We start from the raw sequence: 14,781 nt of genomic DNA on the forward strand, positions 1-14,781 counted from the left end.
TCTTACATGCACAATCATACTCTCACGCGCACACTACTATACCCTCTTACATGGACAATCATACTCTCTCACAAACACTACTATACCCTCTTAAATGCACAATCATACTCTCTCGCACACACTACTATACACTCTTGCTTGCACAATCATACTCTCTCACAAACACTACTATACCCTCTTACATGCACAACCATACTCTCTCACAAACACTACTATACCCTCTTACATGCACAATCATACTCTCACGCACACACTACTATACCCTCTTACATGCACAACCATACTCTCACACACACTACTATACACTCTTACATGCACAATCATACTCTCTCACAAACACTACTATACCCTCTTACATGCACAATCATACTCTCACGCACACACTACTATACCCTCTTACATGCACAACCATACTCTCACACACACTACTATACACTCTTACATGCACAATCATACTCTCTCACAAACACTACTATACCCTCTTACATGCACAATCATACTCTCACACACACAATACTATACACTCTTACATGCACAATCATACTCTCTCACAAACACTACTATACCCTCTTACATGCACAATCCTCTCTCGCACACACTACTATACACTCTTGCTTGCACAATCATACTCTCTCACAAACACTACTATACCCTCTTACATGCACAATCATACTCTCACGCACACACTACTATACCCTCTTACATGCACAACTGTACTACTATTTATTTATTTCTGTATTTCTGTGTCCAGAAATACATACTTTTATACAAATACATACTTTTCTCCATTGTTCACTTACCCCTGGATATGTGGAGCTCCCCAGTCAAAGTCCACCCCCCAATTTACATATGGACACAGAAATACATAAGTAAATAAATGCATAAAAAAATGTATAAATAAATACGAGATCTTTATTAATTCATGTCCTGTTTAATTATTTTATTTATTATTTTATGTTTTATTTTATTCATTTATTTATTTTTTGTTTCTATATTTTAGGATTTATTTTAGTATTTATTTATACATTTATTTATTTATTATTTTATGTATTATTTTATTCATTTATTTATTTTTTTGTTTATTTATTTTAGTATTTATTTATGCATTTATTTATGCATATATTTATTTATTTATTTATTTATTTATTTTTACTAAAGTAATTTTCTGTCCTCCAAATAATATACTCTTGCATGATAGTAAATGTAAGAGAGGATAATAGTATATGTAAAACATTAAAATAGCTCATGTAAGTAAGGTAACAGTGTATATGAAACAGAATGTCAGTATATGTAAGAGAGATGAATAGTACATGTGTAAGCGAATAGTCATGTGTAAGTAACAGAAATGACAGTGAATGTAAGAGAGTATGATCATAGACTGTAAATAAAAATGGACAGCGTTGCTCCGCCTCTTCCCGTTGTACAGTTCTGAAGCCAAAAAATCCCTCTCCTGGGCGCAGCCATTGTGCAGCCAGAGCCTGTGAAGCCTTTGTAATAAGCTCCGCCCTACAGCGTAACGTCACAAGACGCTGTGTGCCCTTTGAAGTTTCGTTCTACGGCGGCTGTGAATCAAAGGAAACCCGGAAGTAAAACCCCGTTTTTAAACTCTAATAACTAACGAAAAATAAACTTTTCAGAAAAAAGAGGCCTTGGACACAAAACAGTCAAATACTAACTACATATAACCACAGCATACGGATGTGAGAAACATTCGTACGACGTGTATTTATTTTTTAAAGTTTGACTGCTCCCCCATTCAAATGAATGGGGGAGACGGATTTTTTGACCTATACTGCAGCCAGCCACCAGGGGGCAGTCACACTGCTGAAAGCCTCACCACCAGGGCCGTATCCGGCACGCTTGAGTATGATAGGTAATGTTAATGAGAATAGTTGTGTGTGTGAGAGAGTTTGATTGAAACGGAAGGGAGTTTGATTGAAACAGAAGTAGTACTAAATTCTCAGTTCCTGATTGGCTTAAATGAAGAGGATTTTACAGACACATGAACCGCCCATAATATAATGCAAAAAGTAAAAGTGATGCATTCCTGTGACAGGCGGAGTTATTATTGGAGGGGCTCAGTGTTAGCTTGGTCTCTACCTGTAGCAGGTGTGCTTTATGAACCAGTCTCCTCTTCAGTGAGGATCCCCCCCCGGTGTTCGTTAGTGACAAAGACACAACCGGGGGACGTCTGTTTAATGTTTGAAGTTTTTGCAGCTCTCACCGTGAAAAGCTCAGCATCTGGAGCTTGATTTAATCCAGTTTGGTGAAACATCAGACACATTTAGTAAGTTTGGATCAACTCCTTGGCATCAAAGAGTGCCGTGAGCTGACTGTCTGTCCAATTCATCCATATAAGGACATCTGTTCTGTGCATCAAGACGCTGAATTTCACCTCGGCAGAAATAGAGGTGATTGTTTCGGAGGTTGAGGCCAGAAAACAAACACTTTTCCGAAGCGTGTCAGCAGGAGGAGTCACCATAAAATAAAAAAATGAAGCCTGGGTTTCTTACTGTGGGTGTTAATGCGGTGTCTCCTGAGGTTCGCACCGTGGCTCAGGTTAAGAAAATAAGGTTGATATTAAAGTGGACGCAAAAAAATGAAATAAAAACATTAGAAGAACAGAAAAGAAGGAAGGAAACTGGAGGAGGACAAGGACCACCTGATCTGACAGCTCAGGATTAAAGAATGCCTGTGATTATTGGAGACACCTCGAAATTAGGGATAAAGTGATGATATTCACCCGTCACCTAATGGTCATTCATTTAATTTAACGAACACGGCACGCCAGAATTATCTTTCACACTTGCTCAGGGGCGTAGAGTAACTTGCCTCCAGCTGTGTCCAAACACATCCAACGTGCCTTCAGCAGCCCAAATGTGCGCTCTGCAACGGCACGCGTGAGGGCATGGTAGTTGTTATAGCGCACCTCTAGCCCTCCGTTTCTTAAAGCAGGGGTTCCCAAAGTGGGGGTCGGGACCCCCTGGGGGGGTCGTGAGACACAAATGGGGGGTCCTGGGATGTCTTCCAGATATATATATATATATTTTAAGTTGTCTAAAATAGTACATTTTACCATAGGCGTTTGAATCCCAGCACCCCTAAAATCTGAGAGATTTTTTAAAAATGTTTACTGTATGTCCTTTTTAATAAGCTAGAAACGTTTCAAAAACATACAGTACTTGGTTGAAACTTAATATTTTAACAACAAAAATAGAGCAGCTCCACAGCGTTTCACATGTTGTGCATTGCATTTCAAATGAAAGTCCAAAAAATAACTCCAATGTCAATTTTTGGTATTTTTAGTATTTTTACTAAGGGGGCTGGTTTAGTCCAGGAACATACATACAGTTTATGTGTATGTTGAGGAGCTGCTGTATCAAAATGAGTTGTCTTTCCCCAGAAATTAGGGTTACCATGTTTCTTTATGATTCCAATCCATGCCTCTTTTGCTGTGGCTCAGCATTTAAATAACCTTTATCAGATTTGATGGTTTAGTCACAGACTTTCCTCAAAAGTGTGATACTTTTCTTTCACAAATGTGGGATTGAAATTGCATTAAAATGTACGAAACAGTGAAATTTATCTTGCCCGGCTCAGTACCCCTAAACTTCCGATCCTAGAATTTCCCCTGCATTTTACCCATTATAATAAAAAAATAGACAAAAATAGTAGCTAACCTTGAAATAAAATCTTGAAAATAGAAAATGTGATGAGTTTTCTGCCTTTCTTTTTGCCAGATGGCTATATGACAGTCATCTGGCTTTTCTCTTTTACTGAAAGTAGTTTAAATATATCATGCATTTAACATAAACCATTATAATTTCTCAAGCACACAATCATTGTCCCTCACTTAGATTAGTAGTGTAAACTTAATGTAAGCAATTTTAGTAGTGTTTGTGAGAGAGTATGATTGTGCATGTAAGAGAGTATAGTAGTGTGTGTGCGTGAGAGTATGATTCTGCATGTAAGAGAGTATAGTAGTGTTTGTGAGAGAGTATGATTGTGCATGTAAGAGGGTATAGTAGTGTTTGTGAGAGAGTATGATTGTGCATGTAAGAAGGTATAGTAGTGTTTGTGAGAGAGTATGATTGTGCATGTAAGAGGGTATAGTAGTGTGTGTGAGAGAGTATGATTCTGCATGTAAGAGAGTATAGTAGTGTTTGTGAGAGAGTATGATTGTGCATGTAAGAGGGTATAGTAGTGTTTGTGAGAGAGTATGATTGTGCATGTAAGAAGGTATAGTAGTGTTTGTGAGAGAGTATGATTGTGCATGTAAGAGGGTATAGTAGTGTGTGTGAGAGAGTATGATTGTGCATGTAAGAGGGTATAGTAGTGTTTGTGAGAGAGTATGATTGTGCATGTAAGAAGGTATAGTAGTGTTTGTGAGAGAGTATGATTGTGCATGTAAGAGAGTATAGTAGTGTTTGTGAGAGAGTATGATTGTGCATGTAACAGGGTATAGTAGTGTGATAGTGTGTGTGTGAGAGTATGATTGTGCGTGTAAGAGGGTATAGTAGTGTGATAGTGTGTGTGTGAGAGTATGATTGTGCATGTAAGAGGGTATAGTAGTGTGTCTATGAGAGTATGATAGAGTGTGTACTACAAAGTATGAAATACTGCCTAAACGGCCTCTCATAATTTTCTGGCCTCTTTCATTCAGGTATCATATGCTCTTTCAGAAGAATGTGAGCGAAGGAATACACTGAAAGATTCTTCAAAAAAGGGAAACTGGGACTTCTCAGATTCATGTCAGACAGGGTTTCACAATAATGGGAAAATCAGTCTCACAACTCCGCTGTATGCCCCAAAACAAAGCACGTCGATGAATGTTGTTGGTGACGAAGTGACAAGTTTTTGAGATCTCAAACTCCATTCTGACCAGCAGTTGCTGCTGTGCTACTATGAGACTTTCATACCACAGAGAGTGTACTGTATGTCAGGGAGGAAGTGTGAGTGGAGCAATTTAGAAATTTCTATGACAGTAATGTAAGAAGGTGTGTAGACTAACAATGCATTGCACTAAGTCTCCCACTGAATGAATTTCACCTTCTTTGTAACAGATCATTCTTCTCAGGTTCTGCTGCTGCACTGGAAAGTTCTCATGACATGCTGCATTACTTTCTTTTGCAATGGCTTTGGTGAAAGATCTAAAGATTTCTCCATTTGACTAGTGAGCTTTCGCCGCTTGAACCAACCACAAGTAAGCCCACCCATTTTGCTACTTTGTCTTCGCCTCTGTCTCTCTAGTCTCTGTTGTCTCCAAAAGCCCTCTTAGGCAACACCCTCTGACAGCTTCTGCAGAATATTTTAACTTTTGGTGTAAGAGAAATAATTCTGGAGATATGACAGAGCGTGGATATCCGTCTGTGTATACGGTGGACACCCATACAACGCGGCCTCCTCCACTGCCACCCAGGCTGAACCAGAAACGACAGAATTCTGGGGCGGCTCAGACCCTGTTGTTCTTGCTGGTGAGCCTGGCATTGTTTGGCTTGATCATTGAAGCCTACTTGATCTATCGCCTCCATAAAACTGAATCTGTGAGTATCTGCTTCATCTCTGAGGATGTGCACCTGTCAAACACACCTCTCACAGCTTTATCCTGTCTTTTCTTATCAGCTGAGATTCACATTGTGTCTCGTTATTTTTTTACAGTTTTCTCATGGGAGTTCATTTAGCTGTATCACCTCACTTTCTCACTTTCATTGTTCTCTGCCTTTTCTTCTTTTCCTTTGTGTCACTGCAACTAAAAAATTCCTATGTCAACATTATTTACTTGTATTATTTTATTTATTATTTAGTTGTTGTTTTTTTTACATTAGTTCATTCTGCACAAATGTAACTTTTTGAATGGAATTTAATACATATTGTCACAGAGAAAGTTACAGAGAAATATCATCAAGGTATATTATGAAATATTATAAAAGTACACCGTATACATTGTTGGCGAGAAAGTTGCCATGTCATTTTAAATGTTAAACATTTTGTGCGTCAATATTCAAATATACAATAGATTTTAGAATTACGACAATATTTGTTGACGCAATTAGACAAACTGACATTTTCCGCATGAGACATTTTATAATAAAATTTCATAGAATCACATGCTAGCTGTCCAAAACTGCCTGCCTTACAGTCTTTCAGCTGTCAGAAAACCACCTTGTGAAAACAGAAACTGTCACGTAGTCTGATCTAATGAAAGATTGTTTTCCTCTCAAAACTGCTGACCTTAAATCATTTTACTGATAAGAGGAAGGAAGCACGCAGATTATGAGAAGTATAGGACTTTTAGGGAGAAATCTATCGACGTCCCGAAAGGGCAGGGGGGCAGGGGGGACGGAGTTGTATACTTGATGGTGGGTGGCCACTGCTTTATTTTACTGTGACTCAGTTTCCTGTCTTGATTGTCTTAGGGCAGCAGAACGGAGGGAGGGCATGGCTTTCTTGGTTTGACATTTAGCAAACAGGGTATTTCATTAAGTACTGTTAAGGGACGATGGCGAAAAGGAAGTGGTCTATTTCCTGATGCAAGAGTGTGAGCTGCCATTTGAGGTCCTGTCCTACTTTGTGCTGCAAGACAACCTCAAAGAAAACTTTAAAAACCAACATGGACCTTTAGATAACTTTATAAAGAAAAGATCAACATTGTAACATCAGCAAACATTTAAAACTGTTGCGTCGATTGACACAACTTTGTCAAACACCAGTGTGCAGTGATTGTTGCCAATGATGATTTGTTTTACTTTCGCCACTAAACCATTTCTATTTTTCACAACAGGACACCTCAGGATCGCACTCCAAGCACAGTGCCGGTAAGTTGCAACACTTTTTACTGGATTATCACCTGTTTCATAACCCTCATCAGAGTTATCACTTTTGCTCCTCTTCACACAGATGTCCTCCCACCCTCCAAGAGTCTCCGTGAGGTTCTTCCCTCCAAACCTGTTGCACACCTGACTGGTGAGATGACTGTTTCTTTATTTTGCATTTCCATCATGTTCCATTATTGATTCATCCATTTTTATTGCCAAGTTGTTGTTGGTGAGATGAAGACAATCAGACTTCATACTGCTCCTCTTTGTTTCCTAGGTGGACAAGATGTAGTTCATAAAAAAGAGATCATGGCATGGAGCATGGATGCAGACCCTATCCTCTATGAGATGGACTACAAAGACAGAAGCCTTGTCATTCAGACCGAGGGGTATTACTATGTCTACTCCAAGGTTTCCTTCTTAGACATCGATGCATTTTACCACTCTGTTCATGTGAAAACTAAACGGTACAAAGGGAAAAGTATCCCCCTCCTGCTCTCCAGGACAAAGTCACAGGGATCCAGCAGGAAAGAGATCAGAGATCAGAAAACCAACTCAGAGGAGTACAGCAGAAAAGAGAGCCTAGATCAGAGGTCCAACAGTTACCTGGGTGGAGTGTTCCACCTCTTCAAAGGTGATACAGTCTTTGTGAAAGTGAGCAACACTTCCCAAATCGTAGAATTAAGATTCTATGAGAACTTCTTTGGAACGTATATGATATGAATATCACAGTGAGAAGCCTCAGGGGCAAAAAAGTCTCAGAGGCCGATGAATCTCTATGTAATAAAAAGAGGTCAGCTACAGGAAATAGAGGTCTGAAGCATCTTTGCACCTCAGAGCTCAGGAGCGCCAGGGCTTTACTTGTAGTCTTATTTTGGGGGTGAAATGTTTCTTTTTTTTAATCCGGCTTGACGGTGTCACATAATTTTGCACCAGACTTTCAAAGCAGGGACTTTTTACAAGCTTTGTTGTATAATACACTGTCAATTTACTTATTTTAATCATATGTTGTATTTTTTATACACAATTTGTTCTTTCTGTTAGAATAGATGTAAGAATTTAAACCAAACTGTAACCGTACACCTTTTCATTTCTACTGTAACATGTAATCCATATATTTATTAATTCCTTTAGTGGTAGAATGAATGATACAACTGCTTTAAACTGCTTTATTTATGTATTATAATATATAAAAACATTTCAATAAACAGATAATGATAGAAAAGTCATGTCTGCTGATTTTCTCAGACCTTTCTTTCAGGCTGTCTTATAGCTGAAACTGCCCCTGTGTGCACTTCCTGCTGAGTCAGGCGAAGATTTGCAGGAGCCTCTGCAGAGTGGTCTCAGCAGCAGCAACACGTTAACCCCCCACAGTGTAACCACACAGTGCACACTGTACTCCTACTCATATATTAGTATGACACCACAATTAAGTAACAACCTTCCTTTCAGGCCTCAGTGTCAACCTCACTTGACCTATGTGGGAATGCTGATAAAAAGTCTAACTTATGTAATAAACGTACTTCTCAAGGATTGTTTAGAGATACAACAGATTAATATGTGTACTCAAAACATGAACGTATTCAATCTGATGCTGAGGGGGATCTTTTCAATCCATCGCCAAGATAACAAGCTTGCTGAGATGCATGAGCAGCAAGTTAGAAGATTTTTTTTGTCTCCCTTTTGTCACTGTTACGCTTTCTCTTCAGCTGGGTCTGTTTGAAGAATCTGCTCTCAAAAAAACCCACAGAGTGGTATATTTGTAAACTGAAAAGGAAGTGGTGGCGGGGGCTGCTGGTGGAGGGGAGGGGGTTTGAATAGCAGGTTGACTGAGTCACTTTCCAACCCAAGACCTGGAGACCAGTGGCTGCTATGAAAGTGATGTCACAGAACTGTGTGTGTGTGTGCGCGTGTGTGTGTGTGTGTGTGTGTGTGTGTGTATTTGTGTGTGTGTGTGTGTGTGTGTGCGTGTGTGCGTATGTGTGTGTGTGTGTGTGTGTGTGTGTGTATTTGTGTGTGTGTGTGTGTGTGTGTGTGTGTGTGTGTGTGTGTGTGTGTGTGCGTGTGTGCGTATGTGTGTGTGTGTGTGTGTGTGTGTGTACAGGTAGGTTTATAGGGAAAAACAAGACTTAACCTCAAATTTCTTTTCCTCAGTTATGTGCTATCAAAAAACACCCTGAGTTATGACTCATTATGGTCCAGACTGTGGTTTTAAAATAGAATGTTCAGGTAACCATATTAACTGTTGAACATTAGGTTACCTTGGCTTTGACGTTCTTTATAGCACCCTTCTCATCCTTTCATTTGTTTTTTTTTTGCTTTAATTAATGAAATGATACAACAATCAGTAATGCCAAGTGATAGCTAGATAGATAGATCTTTATTTCTCCTTAATAAGGAGATTTGTTGCCACCGTCTGTACAGGAATACATGTATAAACACAATAAACAATAAACATCCACCCAGCCTCACAGCAATGGTGCACCTCATCCCACATATGTACACACTGGACACATATGAACACACCGGACACATATAAACACACCGGACACATATAAACACACCGGACACATTACAATGGCATTCTATTTAGCAGTGCAATGGCCGATGGGACAATGCTTCTGCCAAACCGGGCTCGCCTACAGTATGGGGATCTGTATCTGCGACCGGAGGGGAGTAGTGTGAAGACTGAGTAGAGGGGGTGTTGGGGGTCTGGTGTTATAGTCCGTGCTCTGATGTATGATGGCTCTGTTGTTGAGGTCAGACAGGTTGGGTGTGGGGAGGCGGATGATTTTGGTGGCAGTGTTTGTGGTGCGTATGTTCATGACAAACAAATAAGTAAACAGACAAAGAATAATATGATATACAATAAAAGATGGAAAAACAGCAACACAAACTACAGAGAGAGATAGCTGAAAGCATGTCAGTGTGAGAATTGATGATATAAGATAAGTTGGGAGTTTTATTGTTCTGTGGCGGATTACAGTCCCTGTGAATGTTCTTGCTTTGCAATGCATGTGTGAGTCATACTCTTTCCAGCGCTGGCAGACCTCTTGAGGCGTGACAGACTGTAGTAACAAAGGAAGAGGAGACTGAACAGCAATGCAGTCGGAGTTCATGTCTTTAGTCTTGACTTGACTTTGACAGTGCATTTGTGTGGGTGAGAGTTTTTCAGTTGACTATGATCACACAAGTTACTCATACCTCTGCATCTGAAAAAACAAAATGTTCCATTGCTGAAGATGAGAGTTTTTTTTTTTCTTCTCTTCCTTTTCCTTTTTAACACCAGAGGCCATTTTAACCACCATGAAGCAAACGTGTGAGGCCTGTAGCAATGTGTTTCTGCAAAGCAAAAGTGAAAGGTGGTCATGGCTCACAGTCCGCAGCTAAATACCGTCACCTTGTGTTGGTCTGTAGCAGGTGGAACACTCAAGTGCTGGTGTTTGAGTTAACTGTGAGCAGTGTGTTCAGTCAGTGGATCCTCTCAGATAAACAAAAATACAGTAATTCAAACCTTTAAGTTACATTTTTAAGTAAGGTACAAACTCCAGTGGCTGGTTGCATGCTCGTTTCCAAAAACTTCAATTGTCTGACAAACACTGACAATTTAAAGGAACCATTTTTCTCTCGTTTTTGTTTTTTTTAAGCAGGGTTGTATGAGGTACTTGAAATAGAAGTGTGTTACCTACAGGAGATGTCAGTCAGCTCCGCTCCTTTATTGAGAAACTGTTTAGATTATGGGTACTTAAGCTAGGCTATGAGGATGCAGACAGGGTCAATTTTACCACCATTTAAGCTAATTTTAAGATTAGCTCCAACCCAAGCACCAATGTCAGTGTAAGTGTACACCAAATGAAGACATTTCCAGTGCTTTTGGTTTGCCCTCAGAAAGCCACCTTGTTTCAGGGTGTATATGCAAACACAGCATGTACGTGTTCTGCTGCCTTGAGATCAGCTGCACAGGTCAACTCTAATTTTGTGTAGCAAACAGATATTCACATTGGAACGTCTGATATTAGTACACACCAGTTTGACGTTACTTTAAGCAACCATTATTCTGATGACACAGTGATCTGGTGCAATTAAAGCATTGAAAGCTGATCTAGCATAACATAAAGAGGCAGAGTTGAGGCAGGCCTTTAGCCTCCTCGCTAACAGCTACAATGTGACTGCCTGTCAGTCAAGTTGGCCATGCTTCTAATTATGCAAAACTTGTTATCTTGATATCTTCTTCACTACAAACTTATAAGAAAGTTACCCCCTATATAGTGTGTCGGTTAGCAAAATTACCTTTACACCAGAATAGTTTTTTGAAACAGGCTATAAATGTTTATTCTTCGCTGTAAAGATCAACATTTTTAAATGAGTTTGCATTAAGTTTTGAGTAATTCCTGGTCCAGTCCCAAGTGGACGCTCAAGGAACTGACGTTTTTAGCACTTCCACAATGGCTTAATTTCTCACGGCTGGAGGGTGAGAAAGCAAAACTAGAGATTTGTAGCACCTCTTTAAGCATCCTGACAGTAGCAGCTGCTGAACAAGACAACACGTGAACATGCATGCAGGTGAACACAGTAATACAGTTAACGATCAAGTCTAAGTCTGAGTCATCAGTGCTCAAAACAAGACCAAGTTGAGTCAGAACTTGAGTTAGACTGTACAACACTGTACATCAGTAAATACACTACATGTGCTAACACTCTTACATGTATCTCATACCCTTCAAAAACTATCCCTTTAAGGGCTTTTCTAACTGCACAATAAAAACATGTCAGAGCCAGCACAGTGACTTTTTGGTGGGTTGTCATAGGTCTAAATGCTATACACAACTCTTGCATATTGCAGTGGAAAACAAGAACAGAAAAAAATCCAACCCACGCAGATGCCTCTAATAAATGGAATGAGACACAGTGGGTGGTGAGTAGGTTTTATTTCTGATCCGTATTAGAATTTGACTTCTTCGACCTCTCTTCAGTGTAATCGAAAGTTGTGGTCACAACAGCTAATAGAGGGAGCGACAGAAACTCTGGGTTTCTGAGGTGGAGGCTTAGATGAGTTTTCAAGATAAAATTTGGAAAATGTGTCTCGGCTCTGATGACTAATGCAAAGTTCCTTTGACCTTTTGTGTGCTATATCATTGTCGGTACACAGAAGATCATCTGATGTGATGTCAGATGTTTGTGTAAGTTGTAAGTTTTTTCTTTTGCTTTGTCAGAGTCTGGAGGGATAGTTCTTAGACAGCATACTGCAGGGTCTCGCTGTGAACTTGCAACCTCTCACTTTCACTTTTTAACCAGGGTCTCTGAAGTGACTCATGATCAAAAGCACTGATTCATCATTATGTCATTTTAAACACATCAAACAAATCAAAGGTCTGAAGACAGTACAGATTTTAATAATGACATAGTTGCATTTTTTTAAATAGCAACAGTTGTGGTGGTACAGTCAGATTTAAGGACACATGTTTAAAAGCTCCTGGGACTAACGCAATATGTTTTTTTAATGCGTAATAGCACTTGTGAAGACTCATCAACACAGGAGTGAGAAGTTCCTCTTTTCATTAAAAACAACATCACAGACAAAACCAAATTTCTCATTCAGCACCACTTAACATACGAAACTTTCTGCATAAACCACCACGATTGTGATTTCACAATATGTCACACAAGTAGTAGAGTAGGTTCTGCAAGGTTGCTTGTGGCAGACTATTTCACTTTTCATTCAATATTCTGAAAACGAAAAAGAAAACCATTGAATGTCAGTCTGGTACTTGTTCTGACAAAATCAACAAAAACATCAATTCAGTTTCTTTTCAGGATTACTAAAGGATTCCATGTTACCATGTCTAAATGAAAAAACATCAGATTTTTGTATTATCCTGAAAAAGATGGACCAACAATGTTGTTGAGTTTTCTCAACTTTGGCTGCATATTACTACAACAGCTAATGAAGAAAATACATTCATTCTGGTGAGCCCTGGAATAAATAAATGCATCTCACACAATGACATACAATGTCACATATTGACATACATTCATGAGTTGGTCGCTGACCTGTTCAATAAATGTATAATAAATATACAGACATATTCTACAGTGCACATATTCCAGATGGAAACAATAAATTAATACTCAATATTATACGTATAATAAAATAATATATAATTCAGACTTTTAAAAAAATCAAGAAGTAAATCAGCACCCAGCAAATAGGAGGTGTGCAAATCACACATAGTCCAGGCATTTCATTACAAAAAGTACATTCCTGCTGCTTACTAATACATAATCTAAATTTAAGTAGCAAAAAAAAAAAGAAAAAGAATTCAAACAATCAAGTAAAATCTGTTTTTCTAATTACTGCCTTCACTGACTAAAAATAAAAGTGTTCAATGATGACAGCTGTTTGAGAAGCACTGTGAATTCACTAAGTTTCTACAAGGGAGATTTCCCCAACCCTACATGCTGGATCTTATTTAGTAAGTTCCACAACCTTTTAAAGTTTGACTTTGAAAACCTGTATGCACAACAGCACAAGAAACACACCTATAGTGACTGCCATCAACTTCAGTCCCATCCTGAGCTGCGATGCAGTTTACACTGATAAAAATGTCAATTCTGTTTGATGGTGAAGTTATTTACTTTAGTGGAATTTAAGGTGGTGGAGATTTTTATAAAGCAAAGTTGTTGTTCTTGTTGTCTAACTCAGCCTTTTAGGTACTCTCTGGGGCTGAGGCACCTATCTCACCACATGTTGGTTGAATGATTTTCCGATCTAATGATCCAAAGTCAAAGACAGAGGTCTGTTTGGTAACAGGAGTATCACAAGCACCATCTCAGCATCTGAAAATAATTTGAAATCAAGACATGTAGATGATATCTAGGTGGGTCAGAGATTCCGTTTCATCTATATGGTGAGTTTGCAGGTCGATGGTGACTTCCAGAGTGCCTTCAGACAGAGCTACCACCTTGGCGAGAAGGCCTGTGCTGCAGCTGTCATTTTTGATCCAACCCTGCAGGATATCTGTGCTTTGCTGAGACACATTTGTCCATTTCAAACTCACTTTGAGGCCTTTGGGCAGAGGACTATCCGTACATGTCTTCAGTTTCACCTGAAGATTTATGAAGTAATATCCATCTTTCTCTATGGTTAGGACTTCTTCTTCATTTAATGAGAGCAGGCCTGTAATTGGATATTTTGGTTCCCATTTTACTCTTCCGTTTCCTGTGGATGACAGAGTAGCTGCTATTAGCTGCAAGCTTTTTTACAACTGCATTTTGTGTATGACATGTTGAGTGACATCTGCTAGTGAAGTGATGAAACAATACATGAAGAAATAGTGGTAATAGAATTAAATGTTCCACTGACCCAGACATGAAATGTATATTAACAGCTTTTAATAAAGGAGCTGAGTCCCATGTTAACAACTTAAATCAAACATCCTGGGAAAGGAAACTTCAAAGAGGAGTTCTTTACCTGTGGAACCCTTAAAGGTGAGCATTTTGCCATTTTCTGAAAGAGACTGCAGAGAGAAGAAAAAAAGAATTAATAATCTAAAAAATATAAAGAATATGTTTAAAACGTTTGCTTTGATGTGGTTGCATATATCCTTGTTCACACAGACAAGCTAGACAGGTGTCACACTTCTTCAAACATGCTGATACCACTACTAACACCTCTGTCTTTATAATAAGAACAATTTGCAACAAGTGCTATCTTTAGAAGGAAAATGAAGGAACAACAGTTTAGTGTAGTTGCATTTCCCCGAATGTGGCTATGACGTCAATGTGCTTCCTCCAAGATGTGAGGAGAGTGGTTAGACTGTTTGACATAAACTACTCAGACTTGAAGTTAGATCTGCAATATTTAAATGATGTAAATATTACAGAAACTTAGTGTCAGCACAATCTCACACATGTTGGCTCAGAAAGAATATATGACTTTGGTCAATAGAAGAAGCACAAACTCTGA

The 14,781-nt window shown here is 39.0% G+C and overlaps 1 protein-coding gene across 2 annotated transcripts; it reads left to right on the forward strand.

The window, feature by feature from the left end:
• Positions 1-5,261: 5,261 nt before the first annotated feature.
• On the forward strand, positions 5,262-7,977 carry tnfsf14 (TNF superfamily member 14). 2 transcript variants are annotated; one of them, XM_034711722.1, is made up of 4 exons: positions 5,262-5,543; positions 6,782-6,815; positions 6,898-6,963; positions 7,093-7,977. In XM_034711722.1, the coding sequence occupies exons 1-4, from the start codon at positions 5,346-5,348 to the stop codon at positions 7,536-7,538; spliced, it is 744 nt and encodes a 247-aa protein (XP_034567613.1). In that variant the 5' UTR covers positions 5,262-5,345; the 3' UTR covers positions 7,539-7,977. The 2 variants fall into 2 exon arrangements, with proteins under 2 accessions (XP_034567613.1, XP_034567614.1); XM_034711723.1 differs by having other exon boundaries at positions 5,262-5,474.
• Positions 7,978-14,781: the final 6,804 nt, after the last annotated feature.

The sequence above is a fragment of the Notolabrus celidotus genome, chromosome 20 (assembly GCF_009762535.1).
Source record: "Notolabrus celidotus isolate fNotCel1 chromosome 20, fNotCel1.pri, whole genome shotgun sequence".
Lineage (NCBI taxonomy): Eukaryota > Metazoa > Chordata > Actinopteri > Labriformes > Labridae > Notolabrus > Notolabrus celidotus.

Excerpts from the sequence above, each read along its gene's own strand:
- tnfsf14 (XM_034711722.1), top strand. The coding sequence starts at position 5,346 with ATGACAGAGCGTGGATATCCGTCTGTGTATACGGTGGACACCCATACA. Across the intron at positions 5,544-6,781 it reads GCCTCCATAAAACTGAATCT|GACACCTCAGGATCGCACTC; the intron begins GTGAGTATCTGC and ends TTTTCACAACAG. Across the intron at positions 6,816-6,897 it reads GCACTCCAAGCACAGTGCCG|ATGTCCTCCCACCCTCCAAG; the intron begins GTAAGTTGCAAC and ends CTCTTCACACAG.